The 20,609-nt window shown below is 49.2% G+C and overlaps 1 protein-coding gene across 1 annotated transcript; it reads right to left on the reverse strand.

Annotated features, from left to right (window-relative positions):
• Positions 1-5,723: 5,723 nt before the first annotated feature.
• UBAP1L (ubiquitin associated protein 1 like) lies at positions 5,724-19,565 on the reverse strand. Its single transcript, XM_032417358.1, has 5 exons — positions 19,358-19,565; positions 13,826-14,407; positions 11,725-11,931; positions 7,112-7,213; positions 5,724-6,193 (listed from the first exon to the last, which is right to left on the reverse strand). The coding sequence occupies exons 1-5, from the start codon at positions 19,475-19,477 to the stop codon at positions 6,059-6,061; spliced, it is 1,146 nt and encodes a 381-aa protein (XP_032273249.1). The 5' UTR covers positions 19,478-19,565; the 3' UTR covers positions 5,724-6,058.
• Between the last annotated feature and the right edge of the window lie 1,044 nt (positions 19,566-20,609).

Consider the following 20,609-nt stretch of genomic DNA (forward strand, 5'->3'; position numbering starts at 1 on the left):
TGAGTTAAGCCTTGCCGGCTCCCTAAATCCTCTTTTAACAGGCAAAAAGTGTTCCCTGCTGGGACCAACAAAGGAATTGTCTAATCACCAGATAAGACAGGAGGACAGGGCAGCTAGAGGTCAGCGTGGGGAGAGGGGCCTGGGAGGAAGTGTGGAGGGAAGGGAGCTAAGAGAGGAGGAGGGCCCGGGCAGGGGAAGCTCCCGACTTCTCCACTTGATCCTTGGAGGCCAACCGTCACCTGAGGGTACCACCACCGCCCCCCCACCCACCCACGAGCAGAAGGGTCAGGGCTGAGAGTTGGCTCTGGCAGCCCCTCAGCTGGCGCTGTTCCTGGTGCCAGGAGAATGTTGTCAGCTGCCGAAGGCTGACTCTTGAAGCAAGAGCCCCAGAGGCTCCTACCAGAGGCGGGAGAGGGGGAGGGGCGTGGAGCCAGCTGTCAGCCTGAGCCCGGTGAGCTCCCAGCCTTGCCTGAGACCTTGACCTCTGGGTAAGGCCTGCTCCGTGGCCATTCTGTTCCAAAATAGAAATGTCCCTTGTATAAAGAGTAAGGCAAAACACATCAAAACTTCTAAAGTGACTGCTTGAAATTCCACCATTAGTCACGTATTATTTTGGGTTACGCATTGCCCCTCTGCGGTACATTGAATAATGGTCCCCTGAAGACATCCATGTCCTAATCCTTGGAATTATGTTACCTTACATGGTAAAAAGGACTTTGCACATGTGATTAAGTTAAGGATTTTTAGATGGGAGATTATCCTGGATTAGCCAGGTGGGTCTGATGCAATCGCAAAAGGTCCTTATAAGAAAGAGGCAGGGGGTCAGCCCACTAGAGGGCATTGTGCACATCCCCCAGGAATGGGAGCGAAGAACTTGAGATTTCAGCCTGAAATAGTTTATGAGACACCACCCCGACACCCCACTCCCATCAGAGTCAGGAGGCCTTCAGCCTATTGGCACTGAGCCTCTGAAGGAACCATGTTGGGTGGGGACATGGTGGGGACACAGTAGAGGAGACAGAGTATAGGGGAAAGAAATGACAGCAAGAACCAGGGCAGAACCTGCTTCCTTCTGCATCCTTGGGCCAGGCCTTGTCTGCCTCCTGGTGCCCTGGCTCCACCATCCTCCTGGCCTCCTCTCCGAGGGCCATCTTGTTTAGACCCTGCCTTCAGGTAGCTAAGTGTGTCATTGCTGCTCTTTCAGGGGGGCCACCAATACAGTCACTTGACCCTTAGTATTAGCTGTAAGGATTGTCCTTCTCTTAGGATACTCCCAGAATCCTCTGCTCTGGCTTCCTTAAACCCTGCTGACCAGAGAGGCTGAGTCACAGGGGCGGGAGGGTGGGGAGGAAGGGGGAAATTCTCCCAGGTTTTCTGAGTTCGATTATAAATGCTAGAGATTTGTTAACCTTAACAATGATGAGGGGGATGAGAGGATGATCAGAGGAAAGGTAGCAGTGTTTATAGAACCAAGACAGGGTATAAATCTATATAAATAAGTAAATAGCTACTAGATACCATGCCACAAACATCCTGTGTTCTAGCTCATTCAGTCATCCCATTTGGAAGTTTCAGTATCTGTATGTTATAGATAAGGAACTGAGGCACAGAGAGGATATGTGACTTTCAAAAGGTCACACACACACACATACACACACAGGTCACACAACTAGTTAATGATAAAGCTATAGTTTTAGCTCAGATCTAACTTCAGAGCCCAGGCCTTTAACTACCACACTGTTCTATCTCCTAAAAATAGTTTAAATTTACAACGTGCCCATTGATGCCCCATTTTAAATCAAGCAATAGTTTCCTAGGAATGGGAAGTTAGGAGCAGGTGGGAGAAGAATGGGAGGAGCCGTGTGGGGAAGAGCCTGCAAGGTGAGTGAGGGGCCTACCAACTGGTCGCCTCTAATCAAGGGGACTTAATCAAGTGGCAGACCAAGGCCAGACTACCTTAATCAAAGTACACAGAGCTTTGGATTAAACACTGCTTTTTAGAAATTGAACTTGAATTTTATTCTTTTTCAAGTGCAGTTTTATTTTTGACCAACTTTATGCCGTCTCGCCAATGTTCTCAAATAGTTTTGCATTGCCTGCAAGTTATTCAAAGCCATTTTAGGGCCAAAGCATATTTTTTATGTGATTTCAAGTTGGCAGGCATCGAGGCTTAGTGGAAAGCACCCAGGGGCTGGACAGACCTAGGAGTCCCAGGTTCTGGTCCCAAACTTGCTGTTTAGGCCTGGATAGGCCTGCAGAAGTCCTCACTGCACATTCAAACAAGGTGTCTGGTTTGAAGCCATGAAAAACATGGAAGATTTTGGTTTTCTACGGGCCTCAGCTCCAGGTCCAGTCCTGCTCGCTGGATGGAGAAGGTTGAGAGGTCTTGATTCTGTGGCAATTGCTCTAGGTCTTTGCACAGGGCCAGCTGGGAAGGGCAAGGGCACTGGAGTCTTGGTTCTGGCCTCTGCTTGCCTGAGTCATGGGCAGCTCCCTCAGCTGGTCCCCTCAATCTCTGGGGTCCTCCAGAGGGCAAGCCTGCGGTGACTGGAGACAATTCTGGTCCCAAACTGGTTTCCAGTCCCAGGAAAGACTGACAGGTTGTCAGAGCAGGAGGCTTAGATCTGCTGGCCCTGAGGGCCACACACACTGGCCGTGGGCCCAATATATTGAAGAAGAATCCCCAGAGGATGGGGCACCTGGGTGGCTCAGTAGGTTAAGCATCTGCCTTTGGCTCAGGTCATGATCCCAGGGTCCTGGGATCGAGTCCCACATTGGGCTCCCTGCTCCATGAGGAGTCTGGCTTCTCCTTCTATCCCTCCTCCCCACTCCCTGCTCATGCACACACTGGCATAAAAACAGACACACAGATCAATGGAACAGAAGAGAGAGCCCAGAAATAAACCCATGCATATATGGTCAATTAATTTACAACAAAGGAGCCAAGAATATACAATGGGGAGAGGACAGTCTCTTCAATAAACGGTGTTAGGAAAATGGGACACCACATGCAGAAGAATGAAACTCGACTGCCATCTTACAGCATACAAAAACATTAACTGAAAATGGATTAAAGACTAGAATGGAAGACTAGAATAAAGACTAGAATGGAAGACCTGAAACCCTAAACCTCCTAGAAGACAACATAGGTGGTGGGCTCCTTGACATAGGTTTTGGCGATGATTTTTTGAATCTGACACCAAAAGCAAAAGCAACAAAAGCAAAAAAACAAAAACAAAAAACAAGTGGAAAATAAAAAGGTTCTGCATAGCAAAAGAAACCATCAACAAAATGAAAAGGCAACTACTGAATGGGAGAAATATTTGTGAATCATATATGTGATAAGGGGCTAATATCCAAAATATATAAAGAACTCATGTAACCCAACAGCAAAAAATAAATAAAAATAAAAATGGGCAGATCTGAATAGACACTTTTTCTTTTCTTTCTTTTTTTAAAGATTTTATTTATTTGAGAGAGAGAGAGAAGTGTGAGCTCACACAAGTGGGGGGAGGGGCAGAAGGAGAGGGACAAGCAGACTCCCTACCAAGCTGGGAGCCCCTACACAGGGCTCCATCCCAGGACCCCAAGATCATGACCTGAGCTGAAGTCAAAGGCTTAACCAACTGAGCCACCCAGGTGCCCCAAATAGACATTTTTCCAAAGAAGACATATAGATAGCCAACATGTATATGAAAATATGCTCAAGAGCATTAATTATCAGGGAAATGCAAATCAAAACCACAAGGAGCTATCACCTCACACCTGTTAGAATGACTATCATCAAAAAGATAAGAGATAACAAGTGTTGGCGAGGATGTGGAGAAAAGGAAACCTTGTCCAGTGTTGGTGGGAATGTAAACTGGTGCAGCCACTGTGGAAAACAGTAGGGAGGGTCCTCAAAAAATTAAAAATAGACCTACCATATGAGCTAGCAATTCCACTTCCGGGTGTTTTTTTTTTTTTTAAAGATTTTATTTATTTATTTGACAGAGAGAGACACAGCGAGAGAGGGAACACAAGCAGGGGGAGTGGGAGAGGGAGAAGCAGGCTTCCCACTAACAGGGAGCCCGATGCGGGGCTCGATCCCAGGACCCTGGGATCATGACCTGAGCCGAAGGCAGATGCCCAACGACTGAGCCACCCAGGCGCCCCAACTTCCGGGTGTTTATTCAAAGAAAACAAAAACACTAACTCAAAACGATAGATGCACCCCATGTTCACTGCAGCATTATTTACAATAGCCAAGACATGAAAATAACCTAAATGTCCACAGATGGATGAATCGATAAAGAAACTGTGGTATATATACACAATAGAATATTACCCAGCCATAAAAGGAATGAAATCTTGCCATCTGAGACAACATGGATGGACCTCAAGGGTGTTATGCTAAGTGAAATAAGTCCGACAGAGAAAGACATACCATATGATTTCTCTTATATGTGGAATCTGAAAAACAAAAACAAAAACACAAAAACCCAAGCTGATAGATAAAAGAGAACAGAGAACAGATTAGTAGTTAGGAGAAATGGGTGAAGGAGATCAACAACAACAAAAGCAATTAAAAAACAACAACAACAGATTTTTAAAAATCCCCAGAGAGCTGCTTATAAAAACAAAATAGATCCCTGGGACTGCCAAGTTGGACTTTCTAAATCAGATCACCCAGGAGTAGGACCTGGGCCTCTTTAACAAAGTCTTCAGGGGATTCTTAGGGATAGCAGCCAGGTCCAGTCTCTCCACTTTTCCAGGGGAAACTGAGGCCCAAAGAGGTCTTGAGCCAGTCAGCAGCAGAAACAAAATAAGAAATTAGGTCTTCTGAACCACAGTTAGATGTTCTTCCCACACTAAGACCAGGAGCCCACAGGACTGAAAAGAACTGCCCACCATTTATTTGTTTTAATATTCTTAAAATCAAAGTTAATATTGCATATAGTATAAAGAGTCAAATACAGGTAGTTTTACAAGGCTTGGATGAAAAAACATAGTTCCTTGTCCATGCTCCCCCATCTGCCCCTCCCCAGAGGCAATGACCTTCAACTTTTCCAGCTGATTGTTTTAGTATTGAAAGAGACCAGAATGTCACCCCAAAATATGCCTGTGTGACATAAAAATTATTTTGAGTTGAAGGTAATTAAGAAGTAGCAAATGCAGAAAAAAGCTCTCTCTACCCTTCCCCCACATTTTGCCTAAAGGCAAAGTATAAATTCTCCTTTTCTGGAGACAGATTCTTATCAGCCCAGACATGCTCCAGAGGAACCAGCCAACAAACCTACTCAGTTGGTTTGCTTCCTGTTATTTACACAGCCCCCTCCCCCCAACAACTTGCCATCCCTGGAAGCCCAAAACAGTTTCCTTTGTCCTGTCATTTCTCTACAGATTTATTGTTCTTTGTTGAAGCTGCTATACAAGCCAGAGTTCTAACTGCTGCTTTGAGTTACTTTTCATTGAGGTTTCTCCCACATGATGTGTGCTACATGCATTAATAAACTGTTTTTCTTTTTTTTTTTTTTAAGATTTTTATTTATTTGCCAGAGAGACACAGAGAGAGAGGGAACACAAGCAGGGGGATTGGGAGAGGGAGAAGCAGGCTTCCCGCGGAGCAGGGAGCCGACATGGGGCTCGATCCCAGGGCCCCGAGATCATGACCTGAGCCAAAGGCAGACGCTTAACAACTGAGCCACCCAGGCGCCCCTGTTTTTCTCTTCTTAATTGGTCTTTTCCATGAAGAGCCCCAGCTGAAAACCTAAAATGGGTAAAGTTTGGCCTCCCCTACAGTATTTACCTCCACCTTTGGCACTGTTTGCATTTTTACAATGAGCGTGCGTCACTCTTGTGTAAATTTTTTTTTTAAGTTTATTTATTTATTTATTTTTAAGTAATCTCAACACCCAACGTGGGATTCAAATTCACAACGCTGAGATCAAGAGCCACATGCTCCTCCGATTGAGCCAGCAGGGTGGCCCTCTTACGTAGTCTTAATAATCCAGTTACAGTGGCTTGCCAGGACTGGCACAGGACTGGGATGCACAGGCATTGTGGAATGCGCCAGTGCTCACTGGGCACAGGCTACCAGCTCCTCCAGCGCTTGCTCACTGTGGTTGCCGTGGACCAGCAGCACTTCCTTGATCCGGTCCTGCTCGAAGCCCATGTCGCTGAACTGTGCCCAGAGGCGCAGGAACTCACCTGCCTGAGGAAGGGGACTCTGCCAGGTCAGCCACCTCCCTGTGGAGCCCTCTCCCTGGTCCCTACTGTATCTACTCCCACAAAGCTATGGACTTCCCGAGCCAGGTAAGCCTGATCCTGGGCAGCACCTGTTTTTCTTCCTGTACCTCGGGGTGACATGGGCTTGCATCTCCCTTCCTGAGCCAAGGAAGGCCTGGCCACTGGCTCCATCCTGGCTTTACTCCAGCTCATTCCTGACTCCCTGTGCTCGGGAACTGGGGCGGAAAGCAGGAGGCTACATACTGGGGCCCAGAGGATGCACAGCCTGGGGTCTCTGCCCGAGCCCCAAACCCTGCCAAAGTTTCACGCAGTGCAGCCTCTGCCCTCCTTCCTCCTCTGGCCCCAGTGCCTGAAAAGTCCCTGCTTCTCCTCCCTCCTTTCTCCTTGGCATCCCTCCCAGCCCCCTGTCCTTGCCTCAGCCTCTGTGGAGAAGTGCTCAGCAGAGCTTGGGCCAACAGCACGCTGTGGACAGGTCATGTACGCTGGGCACTCAGAATGTACCACTGGGCCCACAGATGTCTGCCTTCTGGGTTTCCAGGTAGGCAGCAAACTCCCTGAGTAGAGTTTATGCATCTTTGTGCTGTGCATGGCTCCTCTCTGGGTGTCTGACAGAGTGGGCATCCAATAATATTTGTGTGTTAATTCGGCTAAATAAAGCAAAAGCCTTGCCTCCTGTTTCCCTCCCCACCTCTTCTCCTCCCCTTCCCCACGCTTCACCTCCCTGGACTGTCTCCTCCTCTGCAGGGCTCAGCAAGCAGGCTCTATCCTGATGGCCCCCAGGCTCTGGTTCCGGCACGGGTGTGCCCCTGCACACTAGGCTCGTGTGTGCACCCCCGCCGCTCCCCTCCCCTCCCCCTGGGTCTGGGCAGGTGGCCCTGCTGACCTGGCTCTCGGAGAACTGGAACATCTCCATGGCCTCCTCCACCAGCCCCTCCTCGTAGCCTTGCTGCAGCAGCCGGTCACAGGCACTAAGGTAGCCGAGAAACTGGGCCACAAGGGGCCCAGCGCAGGGGTGGTAAGGGCATTGGCAGGGGCAGCAGATGGGGCAGAGGAGGCACCCTGGGGGTCTCAGCGAGGCCTGGGCTCAGACCAGGCTGCCGAGTCAACCCACTACACACAGAAATGGCCCCAGAGACCCTGTGAGCTAACAGAAGAGGGGCAGAGGCCTCCCCTGGGGACCTGGGGGTGGGTGGACAGCACATTCTTACCAAATGTCCCCAACCGGGGGCTGTAATCCAGGAAAAGGACTGTCAGGGTGAGCTAAGTGTTCCCAGACCCTACGTGGGGGGTGGGACTGGCTGGAAGCACAGGCGCCTCACCCACCACCCGTCCCCGTCTGTCCACCCTCCCTCGTGAGCACCCACCAGTGTGAAGCAGCCTCCTCAGCACCCACACCTGGGCAGCCCCACCCTGTCCCTAGACACATGCATGTCTGCCATCCAGGCCCATGTGAGCCCCGGTGCTGGAAAGGGGAGGAGGACAGAGGAAGATACCACAGGGCTGGAAACCTGTTCAGGTCACTCCGTGCTTAGTCACCAGGAGCTGCTTTTGCCCTCAGGATGAGGTACTGCTCCTTACCGGGGCCCAAAGACCTGCCCCCCCTGCCCCTGTCCGTGGCCTCAGCTCCCCCCTCGGCAGCCCCAGGCCTTGGCACATCTGACTCCCTCACCCCTCTTCCCTGGGGAGCCTCTGCCCCAGTCTCCACTGGGGGCCTTGCCTGTGGGCTCTGAGAGACTGTGCTACCCCGTCCCGTGCGTACGACTCTGTAGTCGCTCTCCTCTCTCAGCGAGGGAAGGGCTGTTTCAGTCTTGGTCACCACTGTGTCCCCAGCACCCACAGAAGGAGCTCAATAAATGTATGCTGTGTTCCTAAGATGAATTAAGAACTACCGTCAAGGAGCTCACAGCCTAGGGGGAGAGGAACCAGATATGGGAAATCCTGAGTGCCAGGCAAATCAAGGCAAGACTTATAGAGAGTCAATGCCAAATGAAGGCTCCAGACCACAGGAATTATGGGTACAGGTGGAGAAGCAACAGGGAGGTTCCTGCAGACCTTCAGAGCATGGATCATACAGATGAATGCTTTTCAAACTGCTTTAGCTTCTGAGCTGTCCAAGCCTCAATAACAATAATGGGAAGGTCGAGCTGCTCTGGGAAAACTGGGGGCAGGAGCAGGGGAGCCAGGGGTCCAGTGCTCCTGCCTCAGGATGCCTAGATCTTGCTCTGAGCATATTTTGTAAACCACCCAGCCAAGCCCTCCTTGCGCAGTGGAAGAAACAGGTCCAAGCAGGGTGGGCAGCTTGCCCAGGGACCCAGGATGAGGGCCTAGGTCATCTGACCTTTTGGCTTTGTCCATCCAGGGCCCAGTGCTGGAGGAGGGGCTCTGAGCTGCCTTGAAAGTAGACAGGATTTCCAAAGGTGAAAACAAGAGCAAGTCAAGAGTGGATGGTGGCTGCTCCCTTGGCCTCTTGGCTCAAACACAGCAAAGGTTCTTGGCCTTGGTGCCGACCGCAGCTACGTGGGAGCCTTAACACAACTACCCAGAAACCACTGATGCTGGCCTCCAGAGGCTCTGATATAATTGGTCTGGGAGGCAGTCTGGGCACTGGGATTTGTATAGCTCTCCAGGTAGTTCTGTGCAGCCACGGCTGAGAACCGCTAACTCAAAGGACAGCTGACCTCGATCCATACCAGTAGCCCCATGGCAGGCGACATTTCAGAACCACCTTCAGATCCTTAACACGATAGGCCCTTGGGCACACTCCAGATCCACTGACTGGGATCCTCCAGAGTAGGTCCTGGGGATCTACAGTTGTAGAGACTCTGCTGCTTGGTCAGCTTTTGGGCCTACGAGACTATAGAAGCCAGCAGGTCTGCCTCAGGCCCCAGGGTGGGTAAAGATGTCACCTTCACACCCCGGGATGGGGCCCTCAGCAGTCATTGATTATAAACACATATTCCCCCCTCCATTCTGTGAAGAGGGAAAGTGAGGTTCAAAGAGGGGCCCTGAGGTGCCTGGAGTCCCATACCAAGTCTGGGCCTGGCCTGTGGATGCTCACACATGTCACCCATGATGTCCTGAGGCAGCCAGTGGGCACATCAATCCTTGTGGAAGGAAGGAAGGAATGATGGACAAAGCTTATCTTTTGTATCTCCTCCTTTCTCCCTGGATCTTCTAACTGCTCTGTCTCTGTCACCTGATGCTCACCTTCCTGGGCCATCTGTCAATAATTTCTGGCCAGAAAGGATTACTATAGTGTATATCCTTTAAGCGGTGCGGGGGGAGGGGGGGGAGGAATCTGAACCCAAAGGAGTTGCTCACTTAATGGTGGAACTTCACAGAATAGAGGGAAATAATCACTTGGTGGGGGAAAACAGATGGAGTCATCCAATGGCTCTTCAGGCCCACACCTCAGGGCTTGGCTCCTGACTGACCACCATGGAAGAAGGCCCCCCAGAGATCCGGCTGGCCAGGCAGGTGGTCAGTGTATATCTGGAAACACAATGTTCCCAATGCGGTGGGATTCCTCCAGCCCACCCACGGGGAGCCCAGTGACCCGTGCTGGTTCCGACTAAATCTTCAGACCCCCACAATGATGGCGTGAGGCCTCAGCCTTGTCACAGAAGCTAAAGGGACTGGGGGGCATGTCAGAGCCCCCACCGTGGCTGTGGTCCTTCACAGTCCTCCTGGCCAGCTTCTTGGCCCAGGTTCTGGCTTTCAGCAGCGGCCGAAGGTGGGGACAACTTTAGATCTACTCTTAAATCTCAGATCGGCCTGGGGTGCTTCCCTGGAAGGTTCTCACACAGAAAATGAGAGAAAAGTACCATGCAACAAAGATTCAGAGTCAAACCAGCCTGGCCTCTACCCTGGCTCTTCCATTGATTTGGTGATATGAACCTCCCTGGACTCGGTTTCCTCATCAGCAAAGTGGGGAGGGACAGTAGTAGCAACCTTGCAGAACTGAGAAGACCTAATAGAATATTCTCAGATTGAGGGCCTGGCACAAAAAAGGTGTTCGATGAATGTCAGCAACCATGTTGGAGGTTTTCCTCCAGGACAAGGCATGGACTGATGAAGCCAGAGGAGAGCAGAAGCAGGAGTGGGTGGGGAAGGCAGCCAGGTGCATTTGCCCACCTCCTCCACCTGGCAGCAGCACATCCTGCTTCCGCTCCAGGATGAGAGTCACTCTCCTTCTGTCCCTCCCTTATCCAGGAGCAGGCAGCTCTGGACCTCAGGGACCCGACATATGACAGTCATCAGTGATTACGGAGAGAGTATCCAAGCCCTCTGATGGTGATGGGGCAGGGACGGAAGAAAGGAAGAAGTGCCAACTGCCCTGGGGCCTTTTGATACCCGCAGCTCAGTTTTCCAACCAAAAGAGCCCGCATGTTCAGAAAACAATGGGAAGCCCAATGTGACCTGTGACCTTCAGGTGCTGGAAGGGCAATCAATGTTGCCTCTTGCCCCTACTCATAATCCTTCCATGCCTTCCTTTTGTTAGTGGGTCATTTGTAAACCTCTCAGCCCAGCCTTCAAGGTACCCGCAATCTGCCCTCAATCCCCCTTCCCTGTCCTATCTCCCACCAGCCTGCATCATGCACCCTGTACTCCAGCGAGACAGGTCGTATCAGGGCCTCCTGAACCCTTCCCTGCTGCCTCCACTCCTTCGCTCACACTGTTCCTCCTGCTTGGAATATCATCCCTTCTCCTTCCTTCAAATTCAGATTCATCCTTAAAGTCCAGCTCAAGAAGTGGCACCTCCATGAAGCCTTTGCTGATCACTGGAATGTCCTTGTGCTCAGTTAAGAATGGCCATACATTCTTCCCAGCCCCTTCCACCAAGAGGAGGTTTCCCCCATAGCTCCTCGCTGCATCTGAACACCTAGGAAGTGCCCAGTAAATACTGCGGACTAGGTGGAATGGATGGATGGGTAGATCAAAAGAGAAGGAGATGGATATGAACAGGGATAAACTGCTCATTGAGGGAAGTGGTTAGTGCTCTGTCGTCCCTAAGGTAGCCAGCAGCCACATGTGGCTATTTTAATTTAAATTAATTACAATTAAGTAAAACCAAAAATTCAGTTTCTTAGTCACACTAGCCATATTTCAAGTAGCCACATAAGGCCAGTGTCTACTGTATTGGACAACCCAGGTATAAAACATCTCTCTCATTGCAAAAAGTTCTTTTGGGTATCTCTGGAGAGATTATCGGCTGCCCAAAGCTCCAGTCCCTTGTGCTTGGGGCAGAGACTGGAACAGGAGTAGAATATTAAAACTCTCCAAATGGCCATGGGGATTCCTGATAAACCCTTATGGAGAAAATAGCATCAGGGTCTAGAAACTTGCTCATAACCCTCAACAATTAATGTCAGGCTAAGGTTCTGCTTCTAAAGAGAAGGAAACAAAACTTTTTCAAGTTAAAGATAAAAACTACTTGGCTACTCATCTGGTTCCAGACCCACAGCCCCCCTAGCTCGGGGTCCCTCCTTCACCTACCTGGCTCAGGCTCTGCCGCCCCGTCTTCTGCAGAGCCCCGATGGCCCTATACAGGGGATATCCCAGGGCGACCACTGGCCCGATGAGGTCTTGCTCCTCCTGGCTCAGGGCAGACAGCAGGTCAGCAGAAGCAGGGTGTGATCTGCAGGCGCTGAGATGCTGGGGCATCCCCCCAGGAGGTGGCAGGCAGGTGTACGGGCTGAGGGACTGAAATAGACAGGCTGGATGTGTCAGTTACCACTGGAGGTGTCACCTGCTGGGCAGGACATTTTTCCACAAGAGAAATATGATAGGTCCATCCTATTATCCCATTTCACAGACATTGAAACTGAGGTTCAGAGAAGTTAATGACTGGGGAAGCAACACACATTTGGGACCTGAGCCCTACTCAGAATCACATTCAGTCTTTTTTACCCCACACCTTAGTGAGGGGAGGAGCAGGGGTGGGTCTTCCTCCTCCTTCAGGTTGGCTGGGCTGGGGCTGGGCAGGGCGTGGAGCTGGGTAGGGACTGGGCACAGCTGTGTGCTGAGGAGACCACACTGGCCCTAGAGTAAGGAGGGTGGCTCAAAGGCATTTCAGTCAGTTTGGCCAGCATCACCCCTAACCCATTCCCCATAAAGAAGCACCCATCTGGCAACCCTGACGAGACCGCCCTGTCCCCTCCTCCCCAGGGAAAGCCCAGCTGCTGCCCTGGCTCCTGGGGCAGAGTGTATATGTGTGACATGAATTGTCCACCCATCCCTATCTTTTCAGGGGTTTTCCTGCCATGACCTTACCCTAGGTTCTGCTCTTGACCCCCAAACTGGAAAATATCCAAATCTTAGGATCTGAGTCTACTCCTGTGACCTTAAAAATGATTCTTAGCTGTTCTCTGCCTCAGTTTTCTCCTCTGCAGAACATGCGCCCCATTGCCCCCACAGGCTTGTTGCTAGAGTTAAATGTAATCTGGACCAGGAAAGAGCCATCCTGGCATCAACGTCTGGCCCTAGATGTGGTGCGCCTGTCCAGGTTACAGCCTCTTCTCTGTGTTTGCTCTAAGCAACTGTGTGAGGTAAAGTGGCCCAGGGATAGCTCAGAGCAGTTCAGTGACTTGCCAAAGGTCACACAACCGTGAGTGGAAAGAGCCAGACTTCTAGTTTGTTTTTGGATTTAAATTTCACCTGGGCCTTATTCTGTTGCTTCTCCTGGCCTAACTGTAGGGCAGCTAGGGGGCAGAAAGCTGTGCCCAACTGTCACCTTTGGCTCTCAACCCTGACCCACTCCATCTGCTCCAGATCCAGCTTTTATGGAGTTTGGTACTTACATAATTTGGATGTCTTAAAAAAGGCACACAATTATGAATATAAAATTAGATATAAGGCCTTGGAAGAGGCAAAGTAAGGGGTCTGAGGCTTAAGCTTCACTGGTTTCACTTTAAATTCACTTCTGCTCCCAGTTCTTCCACAGGCACATCCTCTGTCCTGAAGCCTTCCCAGTCTGCAAAAACTGTCCCCTCTCCCTCAACACCTGATCCCTCCCACTACACAGTGCTGCCTTGTCCCACAAGCCCCTTGGCCAACTCTCCTTGTCCTGTGGTTTTGACCTGTCTCTTCCAACTCAGTGCCCAGCAGGAAATAACTGCTCAGGGAGTATCCTTTGATTGAGCCTCCAGCTCACCCATCCTACCCGAAGCCTTGCTCTGTGGGAAGCCCTTGATTTGAGTCACATTCATTCATTCAACGGATATTCACTGAGCACCCCCTAGGGGCCAATCTGCTGCTGGGTGCCCTGGAAACAAAACTGAAGGCCCTCCAATCCCTTGCCCTAAAAGAATTCATACTGCATGGGAAGAGACAGACAGATACCGGATAATTACAACTGTGACACGTACCCTAATAGAAGCAAAACAAACACAGCGTAAAACAGGGAATGGCGGCCTCTGAGCAGGGACTAGTCTAGGCCAAGGGCCACAGGAAGGACAGCATGGTACAGGGCCAGATGAGAAGAGGAAAATGCAGGGAGGAGGAGAGCAGAGAGGAGGGAAGGAGGGCTGCGGACCAGGCGGGGAACCCAGACTACTGGGCTGGGCTGCGGCCTTGGTGGAGTGAGCAGGTTCCTTACCGAGACCGTGGGCTTGTGGCTCCGCAGCGCGGGCATGGCGCCGGCCGTGCAGGGCCGCGGGGGCGACGCGGGGGCGCTGGGGAGCGGGGGCGCGGGGCCCGCGGGCGGCATGGGGCCGGGGCAGAGGCTCAGCGCCCGGCTGCGGATGCGGTGCAGGAGGGCGCGGGGGCCGGCGGCCAGCGGGCCCTCGGAGAGCCGCCGCCGTGCCCCGGCCAGCTCCGACCTCACGCTGCGCAGCAAGTCCAGCGAGCAGCGGGGATGGCCGGGGCCGGGGCTCGCAGGGGAGCTGGACGGGGGGCTGCAGTGACCTGGCTCTTCCTCGTTGCCAGAGGTGGCTTCTTCGTCGTCGTGGTCCTCGCCCTGGTTCTGTTCCTCCTCCTCCTGGTTAAGCCGCTGCTGGGGTCCGGCCTCAGGGCCCATGTCTGCAGCAGGTGCAGGCACTAGCTCGCGTTCGGGGCCGATCAGCAAGAGCCAGGCGGGAGGGGCTGATGCCATTCCCGCAGCGTCGCACTGGAACGGGCAGGGTCCCCGGACCACGGCCTCCGCCCAGAAGAGCGCTCTCCTCTCCAAGCTGAAGTCGTGCTGCGAGGAGAAGGCGACGTGAGGCTCTCCGGGCGCAAACCAGGCCCAAGGGGCGCACCCCTACCCCCTGGCCTCCAGGGAACCGTTTGGCCAAAAACTTGCCAGGCCTGGGCAGCTTCCGATTCTACACTCCAGGCATCCATCACCACCCACCCCCAGCCCCAGTTTAAGCTAGCACTGGGGTCGATGGATAGCCATACAATTGAATGGTTAACTCGGCCTGAAGGACATAATGAGGAATAGGTTAATAGAATGAAATGTAGTGAAATCCAATATCTAAGTCCCTTTGCCTTTCAGTATGTAATTGAACGATAGCAGCTTAAAAAATGTCTCCGAGAAACCTTGTTCTTAGCAAAGAAACTTTCACTTGAGCCCAGCACCATTTGCCAGTGAGGCACACAAACCTCTCTCTGGAATAATACCTGCCCCCTTCCCCTTTGATGTCATCAGAGGTTACTCTGAAGCCCAGGAAATGTAAAAATCACTAATCTCTGTTAAACTCTACTTAGTACGTTCTAGTGTTATTTCTATTTCCAGACTATGAAAATGAGGCTCAGAATCTTTAATTTGCTGGAGGTCAGATTGGTGTTGAGTGGCTTGAGCTGGGATTCCTCGGGCCACCCGACAGTAGTACTTTCTCAACTACATTATCAGGCCACCTGAAAAAACAATCGGAGCTCACATAAATAATCTAACTTGAGAGTTTAGAAATGAGTAAAAAAAATATTCATCTGTTGCCTACCTTTAAAAATAAGATCCAGAAATACAAAACTCCGTTAAAAAATGTAAAATTGTCTAAAAGGCAATTTCAACGCTTTGTGATGGCCAGTGAAGGAAGAACAAAGGTGGGGGAAGTGGTATTTGTGGGGGGAAGGAGAGGCAGGAAGACAGATACTCAGACACTTAGATCACAGGCATTGTCCCCTCCTCTCCTGACATGACCCTAGGCTGGGGAGAGGAGCCTAATGTGGCTGTTCCAGCATGGCTCCCTGACTGAGTCAGTGGCCGTGTCTTATTCCTCTCTGCATCCTCAGGGCGCAGGCAGGCCTGGCACAGAGTGGATGCTTGTAAGTATGTGCAGAATGAACGGTTGGATGAAGAGATTGGAGCAAAACAGGCAGGTTGTGAAGGACAGAGGAGGGAAAAAGACCATGTGAGGGGTGATACGGCAGACGTGGAGAGAAAGAGACTAAGAAGGTTTCGAGACAGCCAGCGGGACTCAGGGGATGAAAAGGTACAGAGACCCAAAACAAATACCAACATGTACGATTTATGGAACGAAGCAAGATGATTCTAAAGTTCGTATGAAAAACAAACAAATCAGAAGAGCCAGAAAAACTCTGGGCACAAAAAGCTAAATAGGGGGGACTGGCCCTACTAGCTGTTAAAATATTGTAAAATGACAATAATTAAAACTATGGTGTTGGCACAGATGCACGTAGAGAATAGGAAGTCCAGAAATAGACTTTAATATCCATGGGGCTTTGGTAAATAATAAAGGTGGCATCTCAAGCAATGGGAAAAAGAGAGACTAGTCAATAAATGGTGTTAGCTAGCTGGAAGAAAATGAAGTTGGATCCATTCTTATGTTATACACAAGGATGAATTCCAAAAGGATCAAAAATTCAAATGTATGATATGAAACCATAAAAGTACTAGGAGAAAAGCAGAAGAGACATGCTTTATAACCCCAAGTGCGGAAAGCCTTTCCAGAAGCCATAAAAGTACAGATACACACATGTGCAAAATCTGCACGGCAAATATACCACAAGAAGCAAGGTCAAAGACAGATGACAAACTGGGGGGAAAACAGCACTCGCAGCAGAGATGAAGGGCTAAATTTACTAATACAGCAAGTGCTAGAAATAGATTGGAAAAAGACCAACAGTTCAACTGGAACATGAGCAAAAGCTATGGACAGTCCACAGAAGAGAGCCACACAGATGGCTTCTAAACACATGAAGAGTTGCTCAACTTCACTCATGATAAGAGAAAGGCAAATCAAAACTACCCTGAGATACCATCCGCCTATCCCTCAGCAAAGATCCAAAGTCTGAGGACACTCTGTTGGGAGAGTGTGGGGGGGACAGGCCTCTTGTAGAGTGCTGGCTGGGATGGAAATCAGTATGACCCCTATGGAGGGCAATTTGGAAAAATACTTAAATTCAAAAGGACATGTGCATATCGTCATTCCCTGCAGCATTGTTTGTCACGGCAGAAGCCTGGGAAGAACTCAAGTGTCCATTCAAGAAAGTACAATATATCCATGTAATGCAATGCTACACAGTGAAAAATGAAACTGAAGAAGCTTTTTATGTACCTATATAGAAAGATCTTAAAATATATGAGATAAAAAAGTCAGGAATAACAGTGTATATAAAATGCTACCTTTGGGGTAAAAAGGGAGGAAATAGCTGTACTTGCATGTCTCTACACACATAAGCATCCCTGGAAGAATACATAGCAAATGAGAAACAGATATCCCCAGTGAGGGTTGGAGCTGGAGAACTGGATAGATGGGAAGGTGTCAGTGGGAGGCTGTTCGCTCTCCCAAGGCCTTCAAGCTGCCTGTGGGCCACACTGACCACCCCCCTTGCTTTTGTACATAAAGTGTTACTGGAACACGGCCCTATCCAGCCACTCCTTTCCAGAACTATGGCTTTTTCCCTAGAGCAACAGAGTTGAGTAATTGCCAGTTTTTACTACCTGGTCTTTTACAGAAAATGTTTGTCAACCCCTGCTCTATACCCTTTTGTAAGCCTTTTCTTTCTTTTTATTTTCATTTTTAAACTATGCGAATGTATTTTTTCTCTAAAAATATTTTTTTGTTAGGGCAATTCACTCTAATTAAAGGGAAACTATGAAACAATCAAACACAGACTTGCCAAGGCTTTAAGTATGGAAGGAAGGGTGAAGGCAGCAGGGTGGGTGGGGTGGACATGGGCTTTGGGGTCTGACAGACGTGTGGGAATCCTGCCTGTGTCACTCATAAGTACATCAGCTGGGTGACAGCTTTGGTTTCCTGTGCCGTGGGGTAGGAACACATGCCTGCTAAAAGGGTTATCATAAATATGAGAGAGAAGAGTGAATGTACACAGAGCACCTAAGCACGGGCCTAGTGCACAGCAGGTCCTCAATAATAGTAGCTGTGATTATTACTTTTTCCGTTTAGACCACTGTTCTAAACTGTCCTAGGTTCACCTGGTAATCTAACCACTATCTGTAACATCGTTGTTATGGGAAAATGTATTCCAGGTTCCAAACACTGGGAATACAGCCCGATGAACTCAAGAGGACTTACCAGGAGAGGCTGTAAATCATACTTGGAGTCTTACGCTTCTCTGTTTGTTAGATTGGCCCAGCAGTGAAAGAAATGGAGGCCCAGGAAGGGAAACAGGCTCCAGGGAGTACAGATACCCTCGCTGAGAGTAGTGGGCAGAGCTAGGGTCAGCACCTGGGCTAGGACACCAGACATGGACTTGGCAGAAAGGTGCCCAATTCTGCTTCTAAGAAAACTAACTTTCAGGATAACTTCTTCCTGGCTTGGCCTGAGCTCAGCGGGGAGGGAAAAGCTGTGATAATCCACCTCCACTGGAGCTTAGCCAAGCGAATTCCTCTGCCCAACGACACAGGCCCACGGTGAAGGCTGCCTGGGAAAAGTGACTATGGGCCCCTGGACACTGTGCTCTGGGTTTTACAGAGCTGATTTTCCTTCTGGAGACCTTGGTCCTAAGGGTCTGCGGATAAAGCAAAATGGCACTGAGTCTCCTGCTCCCGGGCCCCCGAGCCACTCAAGCCCCTTCCTCCTTCGTGGATTGTACTTTCTGCACCTGACTTCCTGCAACCCGGTTTTCTGCCGAGGAACCTTCCCCGTCCAGTGTCTCACGCTCCCATCCTGCTCTGAGCTAATACGCAGCGATTTGGAGTTAAGACCTGGGGTTTAGTCTTGCCATTGCCACTAACGTTGGACAAACCATTTCCCTTCTCTGGACTTCAGGTTCCTCATGTGCAAAATGAGTGAGGGCCGCCCTAGATTCTCAGAACTTTTTACAAAGTACCCTGCCGACAGTGGAGAAGGAGCACATAAGACTCTGAGAGGCCCGACACCAGTTCCACAGTTTTTGGCAATCTTGTTCTTTCATTTGTAAAAATTCATGTGAATTCTGCATCCTATCTCATGATCTATCTGTGTTATAATACAAATGCAATAGGTTTCCCCCTAAACCTCCAAGTAAACTTGACTCTCGTTTATCTTGAGGGTGTGCGATACCAGATACCACTGCATACACTGGGTGCATATCCCAGTGTGTGAGCTGTGGGGCATGAGGTGTTTCAAGGGCGCCTCCAGGGCAGATGTGCTTTGGGTCTGTGGAACAGTAATACCTTCTAATGTGTCTCATCTAACTGCATTTTAACAGAGGATTCTAGAGATAGTGTCTTAGTTCACGGGAGTGATTCTAAATGGTAGAATTTTAGACATGGCAGCAGGCTGACAGGGAAAAGAGGAATTGGAGTATCCTTGCAATGACTCTCAGTCACTTCCTATAGGCAGCTTCCTGTTATCCTAATCATTTTTAAAATAAGACCCACCAAATAATCCCCATCACCAGCCTTCTTCATGAAACACCTTTTCCCCTTGGGTTATTTCCAGAACTTTCTAGAATATACCACAGATGGACTTGCTGCCATTTATGTATGTATGTAGGTACATATGTATGTATGTATGCATGTAGGCTCCACACCCAGTGTGGAGCCCAACGAGGGGCTTGAACTCACAGCCCTGAGATCAAGACTTGAGCTGAGATCAAGAGTCGGATACTTTAACTGACTGAGCCACCCAGGCACCCTGGCCTTGCTGCCCTTTAAAATCAAGGAACAAGGCCTATGAGTCTCAGCATCAGATCTACAGACCCAGAGACAAGAGACAGATGGACAGAGAGATACACTTACCATAGAACCCAGCAGAAGCTCCCTGCAGGCTGGGACACTGAGCTCTGTCCCAGGAAGGGGCTCTGTGCCTATCACAAAGCCATTGGGCACCTTGAAGGGGACGCCATCAAGGGCATTCATTCTGTCAGAGGAGTGTGGAGATGGCTGAGGGCAGGCTGCCTGGTGGCAAGGAGAGAGCGTAGACCTGAGGACCAGGCTTGGTCTCAGATGGCCTCACCACTTTCCTGTGTGCTGACTTAGCTGAGCCCACACAGCCAGGAAAGAAAAGGTAAAGTGGCTGGTCCTGCATAGGGAGGAAATAAATAAAAACGAGAGCATTCAAACTAACAGGAATTGACTATTTCATGTTTAAGTTTTGTTCTAGACCACTGTTTCCCAAAATGTGGCCTACAAAACTCGTTCTAAAGTATGTCATCAAAAAAGTTTCCAGCCAAACACGTAAGGGAAAAAATGTCAAATTACACAAACTATTCCAGAAAAGAACTATTTCCTAACTCGTTTTGATTTCAGCACCACCTTGATACGAAATCTGACAAAATTAAAGGCCAATCTCTCATAAACGTAACTGCAAAAATCTCAACAAAAATAACTATGTATAGAAAAATACAACACTGCTGGCTTGAGGGTTGAGTTTATTTCAGGAATGAGAGACTGGCTTAATATTCCAAAATCAATCAGTGGGAATAAAGATAAATGTCAATAGAATGAAAGTGAAAAATTATATGATTATTTTTGTAGATGCAGAAAAAGCACTTGATAAAATCAATACCCATTCATGATTTTAAGAAAAAAACAATTAGCAACTTAGGAAGAGAAAGGAATTTCCTTAACTTAATCAAGAATATCACTAAAATATCTAAAGCAAACATCCCACTTAATGGTGAAATACTGAAAGATATCCCCAAGACTGGAATTGAGACAAGGATGTCCCCATCATCTCTTCTGTTCAACATTGTACTGGAGGTACTAGCCTGTTCAAAAAGAGAAGGAACAAAAATAAAAATATAAGGATTGGAAAGAAAAAATAAAACTACCATTATCTGTAGATGACATATATAGAAAATCCAAAGGAATCTATGAATAAAACTCTTAGAATTCGTAAGTTGATTTAGCAAGGTCATTGGGTATAAGGTCGATATATAAGAATCAACTATATCTCTATATATAAACAACAAACAATGTAAATTTTGTCTTTTAAAAAGGTCATTAGAGGGGCACCTGGGTGGCTCAGTTGTTAGCATCTGCCTTCGGC

Source organism: Phoca vitulina, unplaced genomic scaffold (assembly GCF_004348235.1).
Source record: "Phoca vitulina isolate PV1807 unplaced genomic scaffold, GSC_HSeal_1.0 scaffold20, whole genome shotgun sequence".
NCBI lineage: Eukaryota > Metazoa > Chordata > Mammalia > Carnivora > Phocidae > Phoca > Phoca vitulina.

Excerpts from the sequence above, each read along its gene's own strand:
- UBAP1L (XM_032417358.1), bottom strand. The coding sequence starts at position 19,477 with ATGAATGCCCTTGATGGCGTCCCCTTCAAGGTGCCCAATGGCTTTGTG. Across the intron at positions 7,214-11,724 it reads GGCGGCAGAGCCTGAGCCAG|TTTCTCGGCTACCTTAGTGC; the intron begins GTAGGTGAAGGA and ends CTTGTGGCCCAG. Across the intron at positions 6,194-7,111 it reads TCCAGTTCTCCGAGAGCCAG|GCAGGTGAGTTCCTGCGCCT; the intron begins GTCAGCAGGGCC and ends CCCCTTCCTCAG.